Below are 15936 nucleotides of genomic sequence, written 5' to 3'. Positions count from 1 at the left end.
AGACATTTGCAAAACAGACAACTATAGATTACATGCACATAGGACTATGATCTGTTCTCTTTACACAAACCAAATTTATTATAGCAAAAGGAGAAATTTTTTTTAGCAATAAAGAAGAAATGCACATCCAAATAATCATAAACAAGAAATGTAAGCAAAAAAAAATGTTTATTATGTGAACAGTACATACTACATGTGCAAGGTCTCATCTGCTCAATAATATTTAATACATCTGGGTACTATACATTGCACCAAGGAAATCACAGACCAGTATTATTGTGGCTTGCCTGCTGCTACAGCTTGTTTCCTACTTATGGTAAATTATCCAATGCATGGACAGAAATTGCCATAGTATTTACTCTTTTTTCACTTAAATCAGACCTTTGAGTATTTACTGACTGATATTTTATAGCTTACAAAGCAATCTGCCTTTCTTGTCTGGTACTCTTCTACCCAACATAATGCCAAACAGCTGACTATCTGCTTTCTAAAAATGGACTGTGCTGCAAACAGCATCCTGACAATTTAATAATTTGTCAAAGTAGTCCAGTTATTATGAAGTATATATCATAGGGTTCAGAGGTAAAGGTCATCTACTTACTCACCAAGCAAAGTGCATCTGCTGACACTAAAAAGCAGACAATTAAAAAAAAATCTGAGACACTCCTTGGTAGACTTGACTTTAACATACAAATTCCACTACCCTAACAGCAGTCGCAGATCTCCAAGAATGCTATTTCTCTTCCCGTTTGTGCATTGTTCACAGTCACTATCCTTTCTCTACGTATGTTGTTGCTCTACTTGGAGTGGAAAGGAATTTAGGTTATCTTGTTTTGCATCTCAGGTAGGAATCATCATTGGTCCAGGCCAGAATTCTGACATTGAAATAGTATTTTTAATTTTTTTTACAATGAGAAATTTGCCCCAGGTAACACGAAGTTCTCTCTGCTTTTATAACAAACGAAGAAAAAAGAGTCTAATATTTAAGCTCAAACATCAATATGTTCAAATGTTAATTCTGGAAGGATAAAGGGGACAAACATGATCTGTATTTGTAAACCAGTTCTTATGGAGTATCTTCTTCAGCCAAAGAAACACAGACACCATAAAAATATGGTTTTATACACATTTCCACCATACATACATATTAAAAAAAACCCCATAAATATATTATGTAGATATAGATACAGACAGCTTTAAAGATGAGATTGCTAACAGTTACAGAGTAAATCTGCAGTTTTATCTTGGTTCTCTATCCCTTAAAATGTTTCAGATTGGATATGCAAATCAATATTTATTATATAAAATGCATGTCCTAGGCAAATGAGGAGACCCAGTCCTTTAAGATACTGAATATACTACCCCCATAATGGCTTCAGAATTCATTTGCTTAATTTGTGGTGTGTCCCCACTACCATGCTGGGTAAAGAACCCCCAGAAAACCCTTCATTAGTATACATTCAGCAGAGTGACTCAATCACTCCAGACAACTCACTTTCCTAGGAATTTTACTACAAAAATCTATTTGTCTAGTTATTGATGTTAATCAAAACATGAAATAGGGAGTCTCATTGAGGCCTCTGCTAAGAGAGGAACCTCAACTTGTCCTGCTTGACTAAGTTATCTTTATATAAGATGCAGTAATTTGATATGTTGACTTTGGAACTGAAATATTCTTCAGTCTTCTTTCTTAGTTCTGTCTCTTAACCCTCAGGACATAATCAATACCTGGAGTTTATAATAACGTTCATTTAGCTGATGTATTGGGAAAGACCAGCACGCTAACAGTTAAATCAAGAACACCTTGTTTTCAGCTTTAGCACCCTCATTTACTTGGCTTTTACCCTGTTATTTTCTGAGATTAGACCCTTTTTTAAAAGGTAGAAGGTTATGGCCTTCAATAGTACAGTATTTGTCTTTTCCTTTACTCTGGAGCTGTACTGTCTGCTCTGGACAGACATGCCCTGTTATTTACAATACACGATATTATTATTTCAGGGTTACCATCATCTGCCAAGTCAGCACAATGGTGCTGTGGTTAATTGCAGAGATTGGGAGGAGGGAAGCACCTCTTTTTAGTGTGGTACCTACTGCTTCTCACTGCGACAGTGATTTCTAGGCAGAAGTAACATTCATTCATTAAAAAAGGGAGCAAAATAAGCTTTTCTAACCCAAAACAGAAGGCAATGATATTATCTCAAGCTTAATGGAAGTTCTTTACTTTTAAAAACTAGCACTTTAGTAAGCAAACAATTTATATTGGTTAATTAGTTCACAATACAATTTAGAGAAAAAATGCTGTTAAAGGGCTTGAGTACCTGCCTAGTTAAGCAACTGTACAAACATGGTAGAGCTAAGCTTACAACAATGATTTAAACAGTTACGCTAGAGAGTACCGCTCTTAAGTCAGCCTTAGGTCAGGCTGAGCTTCTAAGATGTGGTAAATCTCTGTATTACACAACAATTCACCCAATTCACCCAAGTTCCAGACATCCGCCTGTGCTAGGAACTGAGGACCTGCACTGTGCATCCCTGAAGCATGTCACTTATGTTTTTTTCCCTCTCTGTCTCTCTTGAATATTTTCAGGATGGCCTGCAGTGGGTCTTTGAACTGGAAAGTGTATTTTTCACACATTTTATATCATTATGACGAATGGTATATTTCTCAAAAAATTAAGGAGGTGGTAATTTACAGTAGCTCTCCCCCAATCATTGCAGATTCTACTGAGGCAGATGCTAGCTATAAAATTAATAAATATAATAAATTTAAGCACATCTTAACATGGTTTTCTGAGATGAGATAAAACAGAGTGTTAGGGTCAGGGGGTAAGTTCTTGTGCATGTGTGGTTTGGTTTCTTTGTTTTGTTTCACTGTAAGCCAAAATCTGTATGAAATTCAAGTAGGAAATCAAGAACATCCTACTTTTATTCTGAGACAACAATGAGTATAACAGAACTAGAGGGGTTCGAGAAATTGATGAAATTTCTTTCTGTACACATTTATCTGCTCAAATTATCTTAGCAAACAACTAAAAAAAACCCACTCAGCTTTTAAAATGCTAATATACATTATGTCACCATCTCCCAGAACAACAAAACAAAGATAAAGACCCTGCAACCCTTAGGATGAATAGTTCACACAACACACACTGTATTTTTTAATGTACCTCAGAGGACGGGGCAATCACCAACCATATGAAGTTCAACAAGGGAAAGTGCTGGATTCTGCACCTGGGATGGGGCAACCCTGAATGTCCATACAGACTGGGGAATGAGATGCTGGAAAGCAGTGCCACAGAAAGGGACCTGGGGGTCCTGGTCAATGGCCAGGTGAATATGAGTCAGCAGTGCCCTGACAGCCAGGACAGCCAACTGTGTTGTGGGGGGCATCAGGCACAGCATCGACAGCTGGTTGAGGGAGGGGATTGTCCTGCTCTGCTCTGCACTGGTGCAGCCTCACCTTGAATATTGTGTGCAGTTTTGGGCGCCACAATATAGGAAAGATTTTAAGCTGTTTGAGAGCGTCCAAAGGAGGGCAATGAAGATGGTGAAGGGCCTTGAGGGGAAGCCGTATGAGGAGCAGCTGAGGTCACTTGGTCTGTTCAGCCTGGAGAAAGAGGAGTCTGAGGGGAGACCTCATTGCAGTCTACAACTTCCTCGTGAGGGGAAGAGGAAGGGCAGACACTGATCCCTTTTCTGTGACCAGTGACAGGAACCAAGGGAATAGCCGGAAGTTGTATCAGGGGAGGTTTAGGTTCTTCACCCACAGGGTGGTTGGGCATTGGAACAGGTTCTCCAGGGAAGTTCTTGCAAGAAGCATTTGGACAATACTCTCACGCATAGTGTGACTCTTTGCATGGTCCTGCGCAGGGCTAAGAGCTGTATTCGATAAGTCCAACTGAGCATATTCTGTGATAGCAAAAGAACTTTAAACAAAGCTTTTCTTTTAAGCTTGATCCAAAATGAGGATACCCTTACTGCTAACCCTGCCTTGGTGTGTGTGGGGAAGACAGGCAGCATGCCTTTCACCACTGCCAGCTATCAGGGGCGAAGTCACTGTGTTTCTGCAAAAGCTAAAAGAGCAAAGATGTGAGGAGCCATGGAGGTCCTGTCCCCCTCCCTGAAGGAGCTCACCCAACTGCACAATCTCCAGACACAGGGAGAGAGAGGTGAGGTCCACAGCCTGAGGTTGTATGCTTCAGCCTCACCTTTTCCCTGTTGCCCCCCTACTACTCGTTGGCTTTACAGGTAAGGAAAAGTGTAAACATTCAGAAAAAGCAAATAGAAATAAATCATAGATATATTAGTAGGTGGAATTTAACTTTCTGAATTTTCAAAGAGCATTTTGTTATTTTATAAAGGCTCCTTTTGGAGGAGAGGAGAAAAGGGACAAGGTTTCTACCACGAGGCTAGAGTTTTTATTTGTTTGTTTTATGAACCAATAAAATCAAATTCCATGTGTCGAGGGACATTTATTTCAATGCTAAATACCTTATGTTAAGATGTCAATTAAAGTTTTTCTGAAGGGGAAAGTTCCTCATCAAAAAATGAATGTATTAAGAATGAGTATACCATTCCCCAGAGGACAGAATATAAAACAACCTGTCAAGTAATCAAAGATAACCAAAGAGAATGTGTTAACTCCCTGATGTTTTTTTCTGTTCGGCATCAGGTGAATGCAAGCTCTCTTACCACCTGACAGAGCCCTGTTCTATTAATTTCTTGCTTCTCTCTTTCCATGACCCTTTTATCAGCACAAAAAAGCTTCACAAACTGGTGGCTGACACAGACATCCACTGACTGTGCATTATCTTAAGGACAACACCAACTTCTACCAGCCAGAAAAAGCTGTCAAGCTCACATGCCACTTAAATAAATAAAGCACAGTTATGCTCTGAAACATAGTGAACTGTTAATTGAAAATTAAGTTGTATTCAGCACTAGGAGTCTGTATTTCTTACAGACTGCTGGTAAGGGAGAGCCATGGCATTTGGTTAGATGCACCTGTAAGTGAGGCTTTTTCATACTCAATTTATAAGAGAAGGTAACAGAAAATTCCATGAATTAAGAAACTGTTCTAAATAGAACTTTTTATATTTTGACTGAAAATATGCCATGTGATATAAGATACTTATAGGACCTGGAAGCAACTGTAATCTGAAAGTCAGAATTGTACCATACACTAAGAAGACACTTAACGCACATTTGAAATACCAGCTGATCCAAATGGAAGACTATGTACACAGATAGAAATGCTTAGAATGGTGTGAGGTCTACTCTACCAAAAGCTCTCACTGATTCCTTTAAAAACAAACAAACAAACAACAAAATCCATATCATGAATAAGAACTGATGAAAATATTTGGGTTTTTTTGCCTTAAATCCCCAAACCAAACAAACAAAACTCCACCCCAATAAATCACCCACAGGTGAAGCAAAAGAAAAATCCCAAACACCAAGATCAACATGCCTTGTAAGGATCAATATTAAGGCACAAACTCCTGCTTCCACTTCAAGAAATTAAAATAGAGAAAATCTGGCCTAGGAAACATAAATGACTTGTTTTTCAGGCTATATACACAGAAGTATTTCTACTCTCAAGCTCAACTTGTTGCAATACGTTTTTAACATAAAAAGTGCATTTTCCCTTCCCCTGGAATTAGTCTTAATTAAAAAAATTAATTAAATAAAATTAATTAAATAAAATAAATTTTAAAAATAAATAAGAATGGTTTGGAATACAACACATAATTAAAAGGAAAAAGCAGAAATCTTTGCTCTAGGTTTTAAAAATCACATACATAGCCTTCTGAGCCATTTCAAAAAGCTATTTAAAGGTAGCCAAAGTTCATTACACTAGGACTGCTTACCTTTTTTCCTCCTGTTACAAATTGCTTGAAGTGGGATCTTACAAATTGAGGATGAACAGCAACAATCTGGGGATGAGGGGGAAAGAGAGGATTGTGGATTAAATAAGAGTTTACATGAAGCGCCACATCACTTTTTAAACTAGATAACCCTTTGCCAATCATCAAGTATTACAGGTGAATTCTTTCTCTGAAGTAAAGCCTAGTTGTTTCAACATCTGTTTTTCCTAGAAGAGAAGAAAATTCTTCTAATTATATGGTATCTGACAAGTCTGACGCTGAGAACCACATTACACCGAATCTACTTTTCTGTATAGCAAGCAGCAGAATTAGGACCAAACAGAACCCTTGCTGTGTGCAAGGGTTACCCCAATTAAATCTAGTGTGGGACCTGCCTAGAGGGCACACACACCTCAGCCCTGTCACAGGACAACACTGCGTATGTCTTAACAACACGTCTTAAACAGTTTCTTTGCCTTACATGTTCCATGCCAAGTGCAGGAGATCCAGCTGTAAGAGCCGCAGAGGCCCTAGGAGGCAAGTGAGTCACATCTGGCATGTGTGAAAACTTAATGACCTCGTTCCCTTCCCCTCACCCTCAAGAGCAGCTGCAACATGGGAGACCCCAAGCAGCAAAACACAATCATTTGCCCACACCACCTTTCCTCATGCAAGAAATGTTTCTTGCTAAAAACTAGATATTCCCTTTTTCAACAGCCAGGCAGACACACATCTCTAAAGCAGAGTAAAACTCTAGTTTTCTCTTCAGACAAGGTACATCAGCATCTCTGCCCATTTGCCTGGTTGCAAAATATTGCCCTCACATTTAGCAGAACCCTCAGAATTTGTATCACAAATCTACAAAAAAAGAATTATGCTGAGATAGGACAATTTCACTTTGCCTTTTGTATTTGAAAAATTCAATAATACTCCTTACAAAACCAAGATGGGCTTTCTTACTACCTAACCAGATCAAAAGCTTTTATATTGAGATAGAAAACTATTTTCTAGTGACTTGAATAACATTGCAAGGAGGTGGTATTCCTCTCTCTCATTTAGACTTAATGCGACCTTTCTGTTATTAAAAGACAACATCACCACAATTACTAAAGATTAAAACAAGCACTTACTTTAATAGGACAGTCAAATGTTTCATGAAACTCTTCTGCTGAATACAATCCAAACACTTGCACCTGAAAAAGTACATTGAAAAGCCAAAAATGTTTACCTAATAACCATTTGACAATTAACATTGAATGTAAAAAACTAATAGCTAGAAGGTTAAGTTGAATGCTAGCAGTTACATCTTTTTTCCTAATGGAAAAGAAGTGAAAATTAACAATTCAGAGATAATTGATACAGCTTGATCTTCTACTGTGGCATCTCTCTAAATATTTGCAGCAGAACAAAAGTACTTTTTGAATCTTTTTCCTCCTTGGTTATTTTTTTTTATTTTATTTTATTTTGTTTTTTGCTTGTTTTTATTGTGAGGGGTTTTGTATTTGTTTTGTGTGTGTGTTTTGGTTTTGGGATTTTTCTGTTTTGGTTTTTTACAAATACAGTAAAAACTGCAAGTTCCTTTTGCTCTAGGCTGATCAAATCTGTTTAACAGATACTAACCTAAGTACAGTAAGAGCAACATAAAAACATTCAGGAGAAGATAAATTAAAAATTCTTCCTTTCTGAGAAAGAATGGTAAGGTTTTTTTTTCCCCTCCAAGCAATACAAGGTTTACATAAGAAAAGAAATTTGTGACAATAAAGCAAAACCAGACTGAAATCCAAGGACAATATATTTCTTGGCATCCTCTCCTCCTCCCAAGTGCATTCAGTGCTATTTTGTTTTATTCCATGACCAGTGGTAATGTCTTTCTCTGAAGACTCCTTCCTTCTCTTTTATGTTGATGTATCAGTACATTTAACAGTCAGCACTGAAGTTGTAACCATAGGCAATCAGAATATCTATCAGAATGAATCCATCTGAAGAAGCCTCAACATTAAATAAAAAAAAAATTGTTTCTGCTGCCAAGAGAATTAACAGATTTTTTAAATGTTTTCTTGCCTTTAGTTATAAAACAAGTACAGAGGTATCAAGTGTTATGAAATACTATTAGATTTAGATGCTATGACTACAGGATAGGGTTTCTCAAGATTTTTTTAAGTACAACCCTCTTTCGGACTCATGCCTCTTCATTCAATACGCAACATTCCCTTCCCCAACTCTCAGATGGGACAGTTGACAACCCAGTTCCTGCAGAACTTAGGAGTAAAACAGGGCTGAAGACTTATGGCCAGGAATCAGTAATTAATTTACTAGTTATGATTTCCACAAAGAATAATAACTGGTTTGCTTTTCCATTATGATTTTAAGAGGTTTCTACATGTTGTCACAAGCTGCTGAAACAAAATCATCTCAGGAGGGATGGACACCAATGGTGGAAGAAGAGAGAAAAAAGAGCATTCCATGGAGCGATCAGCAGGAAAACTGCATCTGACAGCAAATTTACTTTAGAAGGCTTTCAGACAGGCTCTAATTATTTTCTGGAAAATATCCTTCTTTTCTGGAAAAGGTAATACCTTCAGTAACTCTGCTCTACATGTTCAACAGATTGGACTCAAAAGTTTTAAAAGAACTTTTAACCTTATTTCTTTCTCCCCATCTCCACCATGATTGCTTCAGGCAGAAAAATTAAAAAAAAAAAGTAATAAAAAAATATAAATCCCCCTAGATAAAGACCTGCAGAACAAAGTCAGTAAATGCCAGTAATGGGCCTCAAAAAGTGAGGCTTAATGGCTTTAAAAAGATCGGTTCTGAGGACAAGAACCCCAAAATTCCTTCAGATAGTCAAGGAGACAGAGCAAAAACATTAAACTTTAGGTAAACTACAAGAAGAACTAAGCTATCAGCAAGGAACTAAGCCATCCTCGGAGTGGCTCAAAGTTCAGCAGTCTTAGTGAAGTTTAAAACATCTCAGACCATCTCATCTCCCTTTCAAGTGTGTCTCCTGGATACATCTCCTAAGCAGCATTATCAGTTCAGTCCACTACTCATTAGCGAATATACTACCTCTGACAACGTGCTTTAAAAATACTTCTGCATGCACTGTGTAGGGCTGTGCTACTGATCCAAAGGATTAGAAAAATCAATATTTGGAGACTGTAAGATGTATCACAAAGCTGTGATTATGTAAGCCAGCCAAAGGGTTGTATTTAAGTTGGGCCTGGCTATAAGCCTAGAAAAGCTTTGGGCCAATGTCTAGAGGATTTTGCTTTCTCGGTTTTTGTTTTCATCAGTTGGCACAGTATATCCAATCCAACAGCCTACACAAAATAAGAAGAGAAAATAAAACTGAGAGAAGAAGGAAAAAAAAAAGAAAATACATGATTAAAACATAACAATGCAAATTCTGTGGAAGTAGAATCCTCAAACATAACAAAACAGTCCTCTCAAATTAAAACTAATTAAGCAGAATTAGCAACAATGCCCTCAACATTTTCCTAATACTTCACTGAACACAGCCATATGATATTTCTTTAAGAGTATGAAAACAAAGTGGCATGACTTAAAAGGAAAAAATAACTCAGCATAAAATACATGTTATGTTTACTCTAGGGACATCATATAACAGTTTATTATTTCTTAATGTTCTATATTCTTCGGAAAGAAAGTGATTCTTTTGATATTGCAAACCTATATTGGATTTATCTATTTCTACTTTCCATGCTCACTCTGCTCATGATGCTCTTAGGTAGCTGGAAAAAGGATTTTGTGATTCCACTACATTTTGCTACTCCTGTCCAGTTTTAAATATCCACAACCCACCATTCCAGTGCATCCAGACTTAGCTGTTTCTTTGCTTGCTTCCACACTTGGAAGAAGCAACCAACCTTCAGTGATCAAAAGGCAGGTAAACAAAAACATTTTATCTACAAGTCACATTTCTTGAAAAATGATCAGTGTAATACTTCATGGATTTTCTTAACATCAATGTTGTTACACGCATTAAAGATGACACTAACACATGCAAACAATGGGTTTTCAATAGAATTTATATTTCTTCATATAAAAAAAGTTACAAGCCAGAGTAAGGGTGAAAATTACACTGCTCTTATGTAATGACACAAGACCTTTGGCAAAACTGGGAGTCAGATCCAGGTTTTTCAAGACAACATACAACTAACTACATACAAAACTAACACACAAAAACTAACCTAAAAGATCTCCACAGTTCTGAAGCTGCAAGCCTGATTCCCTTTCTATTTATTCAAGCACCAAAATTCTCTTATACCGTAACAGTTCAACACCCAGCAGCGAGACTAGAGGGCTGGTGTTGGTTTTGATTTCTCTTCCTTTCCATGCCAGTGGTGACCAGCTGCAGTTGAGTCCATTGGACAGGAAGATTTTTCAAAGAACCAAATGTGCAGTACAGAAAAGCTGCAAGTAGCTCCCAAGCACTTGTTGGACATATACGACATACAAGTGCCTGGTTTTCACATTAGGTCTGGATGCTGACTGACAAGAGAGTTAGAGAATTGTACAGTGCTTCTGTGCTCTCCTCCCAGCCAACACAACTAGATCAAATCTACTTTGAGAGCCCAAAAAACCCGAAAAAAAGTAGTAAAATAAAATATATCAGACAGCAGAACAGATATGAGGAGGAGAGTCTCATCCTAAGGCCTTCCCTCAAAAAGACAAATGGTTTCCATCTCTATCAGACTGGATATGCACTCTGCCTATTGCAAAAGAGGACATATCTTCATTAAGTGGTAGAAAACACTTGCATCAATCCAGCTTTGTATTATAGCCCTTTTTTTGCTTAAAACTGATTTAAGAAAACCAAGCTGTTTCACGTTTTCTTTTCCCCCCCTTTTTTTTTTAAAAAGGATTTCACCATTTTTACTTATTTCACCAAGTTAATAAAGACTTTGCAATTTGTACAGGTGCTTTAACTTCTTACATTATCAACACTCCCACTGTAGTAAGGAGTGCTACACTATCTGTCCAGTAATCTGCCATTTTCTTACAGAGTATCACAACACACAAGTACGCATTTAAACCAGTTTTAGAGGTGGATTCTTTCAAAGACATAATCCTTTCTGGGAAAGGTTTGTGACCTGGAAAGTCTAACTTCTAAATCACCCAGATCTTTCAAATCTCCAGATGAGTTTTTCGGTGTAGAATACGGTGAAGCATCAATGTCTCTGGACTCTATGAATACAAATATGTTGCATATTGTACTTGTGATACTCCAGCCCTGTATCAAAAAACATCACCAGAATTAGCCCTGGCATCAGGACCATATTTGAGACTGCCTTGTATAGCATGTAATGACACACATATATCCACAATAGCTATTTCACTAAATGAAGACAGAGTCACTGTCCTAGTTAGAACAGCTGGGACCAGTTCATCACTGTGTGGGTGTAACCCAAAACTGTGTATTCTACAGCCTTCCATGCCATTTCCCAGAAACTGTTATCAATAGACCATTTACACCATCTGCCCAGAGCAGCCTGACTCCTCAGGCTATAAATTAAGTGTTAAGAGGCCTGTGAGATAGGAGGATGCTCCTGTTCTCACACCCATTGTGGAACTCCCTGCCCTGAGGGAGGTACTGGGCATTCCTGCCTAAACTGGAGGATATATAATCTTGGAGTCTTGGAACTTTTTTAACCACTCATGAGATCCAGAGGAAGACTGCAGACCACCACTCTCAACTGGACTGCAACCACCACTCTCGACTGGACTGCAACCACCACTTTTCAACCAGACTGCAATCACCACTCTTGACCAGACTGCAACAGCACTCTCACCAACAGGTTTTTTCCCCTCTCCTTTTACTTTGGACTCAGGGAGCCCAACGAACACCACTCTGTTCATGCCCCAGGGTGCTGGGTTATACATTTGGGTTTTGTGGGTTAAAACCAACTGTTTGTCTCTATAATCGTATTTATTGTATTATTTTGTTAAATTGTGATTCTGACTTGTAATCTCTCCTTTGAGTTGAGTTCATTTCCCCTGCTGGTTTACCTTTAATCTAGCACAGTCACCATTTAAGGTATTGAAGTCTTTTCAAATACAGCCACACCAAATTAGAGATTATGGATATTTTAATATTTCTCAAATCAAATACATGTATTTAATATTCACTTAATATATGAAAAATGTGCATGGCTCATAGTCTCACTGAGCATAAGTATTTTGAGTCAGTAATCCACAGTCACATCAGAGGAGCCCTTACATCAACAGCAAGTGCTTGCTTCCCAATACCACAGGAAACACCTAAACCAACAATGCTAGCTCAACATTTTTATTACCTTCCACGATTACTGACTCTTGCCTTATCTTGCGTAGACAATTAGGAAACACTTGTGCTGCTTCTCACAGGCTGTAAAATTCTACAACCCACTCTGATAGGCACTAGTATCCCAATTACTGTGTCAAGATACCGACACCAAGATTTCTCTCAGAAACAAAAGGCTTGGATATACAAACTGGCTGCCTGCCTGTTGAGGAAAATAACTACATATTTGCAATGAAAAAACCCAAATGCATACAGTCTAAAGGGCTTGTTTCCCCATTTTGCCTACTGCAAAATCTGATTTTATTTTTAATATAAAGAACTTCTACTCAATGGGATGCAACCATTAGGATTACCAAATTCCTGCTCTTGCAAGTCTACTGTGTAAGAAATGTTCTCCTCTGTAAGTCAGATGGATATTGTAAAATTATTTAAATGATTTTTAATGCACTGTATTTGTATATGAGCATTATATTAAACAAGAAGCTTAAATACACCCTGTGCATTAGAATTTTATCATTGAAAACCAACATTAGAAAAGACTGCCATCGACTGAAAAAACAAAAAAGACATTCTTATAAGTGGAAAATCAATCACCAAAACCACTAAATGTCACAGCTCAACATTCCAGAGAAGCACTGATAATTGTTTGTTATACACTGCACAAATGATATATGCCCTCAGCCAAGGAAGTAGGTGCCAGTTTTTTAGGAAACTGTACATATATTGATTTTACATTTATTTAATGTGGCTGTTGTAAGACACTTTATTCTTCTGATAAACTATGATTGCTTATCAAAAGATTCTATAATTCAAGAGAAACATTCATAAAATGTGTGAAAATGAAAACCACCAGCCCACAGAAATCATGCCCACAAAATCCAATTTTGTGGATTTATAGCAGAAAGGCATTAAACTACTGTCTTGCAGGAACAGCAGAGTAGTCACTGAAGTATAACTGGCACAGCAGTAATGATTAAGGTGACATGTCCTCCTGCCACAGCTGTTAATCAGCTTAATACCAGTTACATTATTGACATTCTTGTAATTACTTTTTCTACGGCACATTTGTGCAAAATATACTTGACTTTAACTTTGAGTATTCAAAGGCGAGCTCAGTTCTCAAAATGTATGGTCAAAGTAGAGGTGCTAAATGCAGGAATTAACTCCACAGGTATCACAATTATCTCAAATGTAATACTGAGGACTATCTGCTACCTCAGTAAATATATAAACGGATTTGTTGTACCTTGCCATCTTCTGAGCAAACACCCATGTGTTCTCCACTTTCATCCAGGCTGATCTGATTTATCTTCACTGCACTCTAGAGAAAGAAAATAAAGAAAAAACACTTTTAAAGTTACATCACCAATGACATGCTTTAACATTCCTCACACTTCACGAGATTTACGTGTTAACAGTTGAGTATGTTTACTTGCATGAATCAAAAAACCCACACAGAATAGGTATTTCCATGACAAAGCCAAAAGACAGCCTTCCTTCCAGCCTTTTGCCTAACCCAAAAATTTTGACTTTCTCTTTGCAGTTACCAGCCTAAGGGCTCTGGAGCTCTCATGAAATGCCAGGCTCCCAGGCCTTAAGCATCTGTGCCTGTATACCACAGCTATTAATTCCCGCTATCAAAACTCAGGATAAAATACAGTGACCTCACCAGCACCAATGCAACTGAAAATTCTTCTGTTTTGGTCTGATAGTTATACTGGCAATTATTTCTTCAAATTCCTTCTCTTGCTTTCATTTTTGGCTCTAATACTGTTCTCAGAAGTGCGTATTAGAAGGTATTGAAGTGCAACTTAGGTGTACTCATTCTTAGACAAATACTGAGAAACTGGGGGGGCCTGAAAACTGCCTCTAATTTAGTAAATTTTCCTTTGCCTATACTTTTGGTTCTAACCTACAGGGTTAGAGAACATGTTACTGTTTACTTAGCTTAAACAGCTATTCTTAAGTGCTGAGAACTAACTTAAAACATCATTTGGGAAACTTGATGCATATCCTCTTGCATACAAACCCCAATCCAATTATATTCAAGTATCAAGAACCTTCTTATGTATCATGATGCTAGTTTCACCCTCTATAACAAATAGCTCATCATTTCAAGCATCACTGAAGGATCTTCACATAAGTAAGTCTCTCTTACACTTTTAAGAACAACTTTTAAGAAATCCATCACATGTTTGTGTAAAAATGAAGTGTCACTGAAAGAGCATTGGAGTTGTACAGTCACACTGGATGTCACACAACTGTGTATGAAATATCACAGGTCCTTATATATGCTATGGCAGTTGGAATTACATTAGAAGTACATAATAAAAATTTATATAAAAACACCCTGTCCAGATGGACTATCTACAGGAGATAAACTGAGGTGTTCTCACCCCCTTTGGAAAGTTTTTCCCCATAATCTTTCACACACAAAAAAAATCCCAAGTCAGAAAAAGTAAGCTTTCCTCTCTTCCACTTTGAAAATAATATATGCCCAATCACATTTCATTTTCTAGAAGCTTCTTTCTAATCAAGGTTGAACAACTGTGCTTTGCACTGCAACAGTTGCCTGCTGAGTTGGGAAAATGATGCTACCCTTTTGCTTTCCTGCTTCCTTGAGTGCAGAAGACACTACACTTGGTCTCACTCTGTGTCACCACAAAACGGTACCTGGAAATATCGCAATTACTGCCCATTACAAAGTGGTCTTTCTACTGTGTGTTGTTTGCCAAGCAGTTCACTGCCAAGGGGGAAGTCACAAGGAATTTTTCTTGACTTACGCGCTCCAGAAGTATTTTCATTTGCCACAGTGCGGTTGAGTTGCTACATTTCAAGATCAGACACAAGTGCATGACTGGCAGCACAGGCAGCTGGGGAACGTGCACCACCCCAGTGTTCTCCTGACACATTTAGGGGGGTGTCAGTAGAGGAGTACAGCTCAAGCCCATCAACCTGATGGTGTGTTCAGCATCCTTGTAAAAGTTTGATTCTCAGACATTACACACAGAGTTGGCTAATTCCAGGACTGGATGATGCTGAGTAGGGCAAGATATGTCAATTTTCAGTCTGACCTGCTTAGAAGCTTCATAACCAGCATGCACTTTTATTCCTGCCTTGCCTTGAAAAATGCCTTCCTAAACATCTATTTTGCTCATCAAGGTGCAAGGGAAGATTTTCACTCTGTCTAGAGGTGGTGGTAGTGAAAAAACCAGCATGTCTACACCATTCCCTCTGCAAGCAGAAACAACTCTGACCATCTGAAAGGACCAGCACAGAAAGTTCAGCCGAGTTCATCATGGAAGTGGCATGTTCTTTTTTTTTTCTAGGCTGCATCTAAGTTGCCATTGCCACAACTTTCTCACAAAGTTTCCTCTCTTCTTTTACTACTTTCCAATTGCAAACACAAAAAGTCCATCTTGAATATGAATAGTCCCATCTTGGTACAGGGTCATACAATAAGGTACAGTGTTCAACTGGTCATGTTCTTCTCATCACTCCAGCACCTAAATGTGCCATCGGGCTGATATTACAGCAACAGCGGATCTAGCAGCATTCCTGTGTGATAGGCCTTCTTGGAAGCAGTACTGCAATAAAGCCCAAGACAAAAAGACACAAAACAGGACACACCAGAAGAGCCAAACAGCTCAATCCTACAGTCCACACTGTTCCTATTTTTCTGTCAAATGGCTTTGATAAAATTTGACTCTGAAAAAATGAAGAGAAGAAAGTAGACAAAGTGGACCATGAAAGTTATCTTCACAT

At 38.0% G+C, this 15936-nt stretch overlaps 1 protein-coding gene across 4 annotated transcripts in view; it reads right to left on the bottom strand.

Annotated features, from left to right (window-relative positions):
* Positions 1-15936, bottom strand: part of VPS41 (VPS41 subunit of HOPS complex) — a 104743-nt gene that overhangs the window by 49935 nt on the left and 38872 nt on the right. For all 4 annotated transcript variants that reach the window (XM_051798706.1, XM_051798705.1, XM_051798709.1 and 1 more), the window contains 3 exons: positions 13418-13492; positions 6998-7060; positions 5871-5936 (listed from right to left, as the gene is read on the bottom strand). In XM_051798706.1, coding sequence (XP_051654666.1) covers positions 5871-5936; positions 6998-7060; positions 13418-13492 — 204 coding nt within the window. The remainder of the gene's footprint in view (positions 1-5870; positions 5937-6997; positions 7061-13417; positions 13493-15936) is intronic.

The sequence above is a fragment of the Manacus candei genome, unplaced genomic scaffold, assembly GCF_025592945.1.
Source record: "Manacus candei isolate 608988 ecotype Guabito, Panama unplaced genomic scaffold, ASM2559294v1 h1tg000049l, whole genome shotgun sequence".
Lineage (NCBI taxonomy): Eukaryota > Metazoa > Chordata > Aves > Passeriformes > Pipridae > Manacus > Manacus candei.
This window is presented reverse-complemented; position numbering and strand designations above follow the sequence as displayed.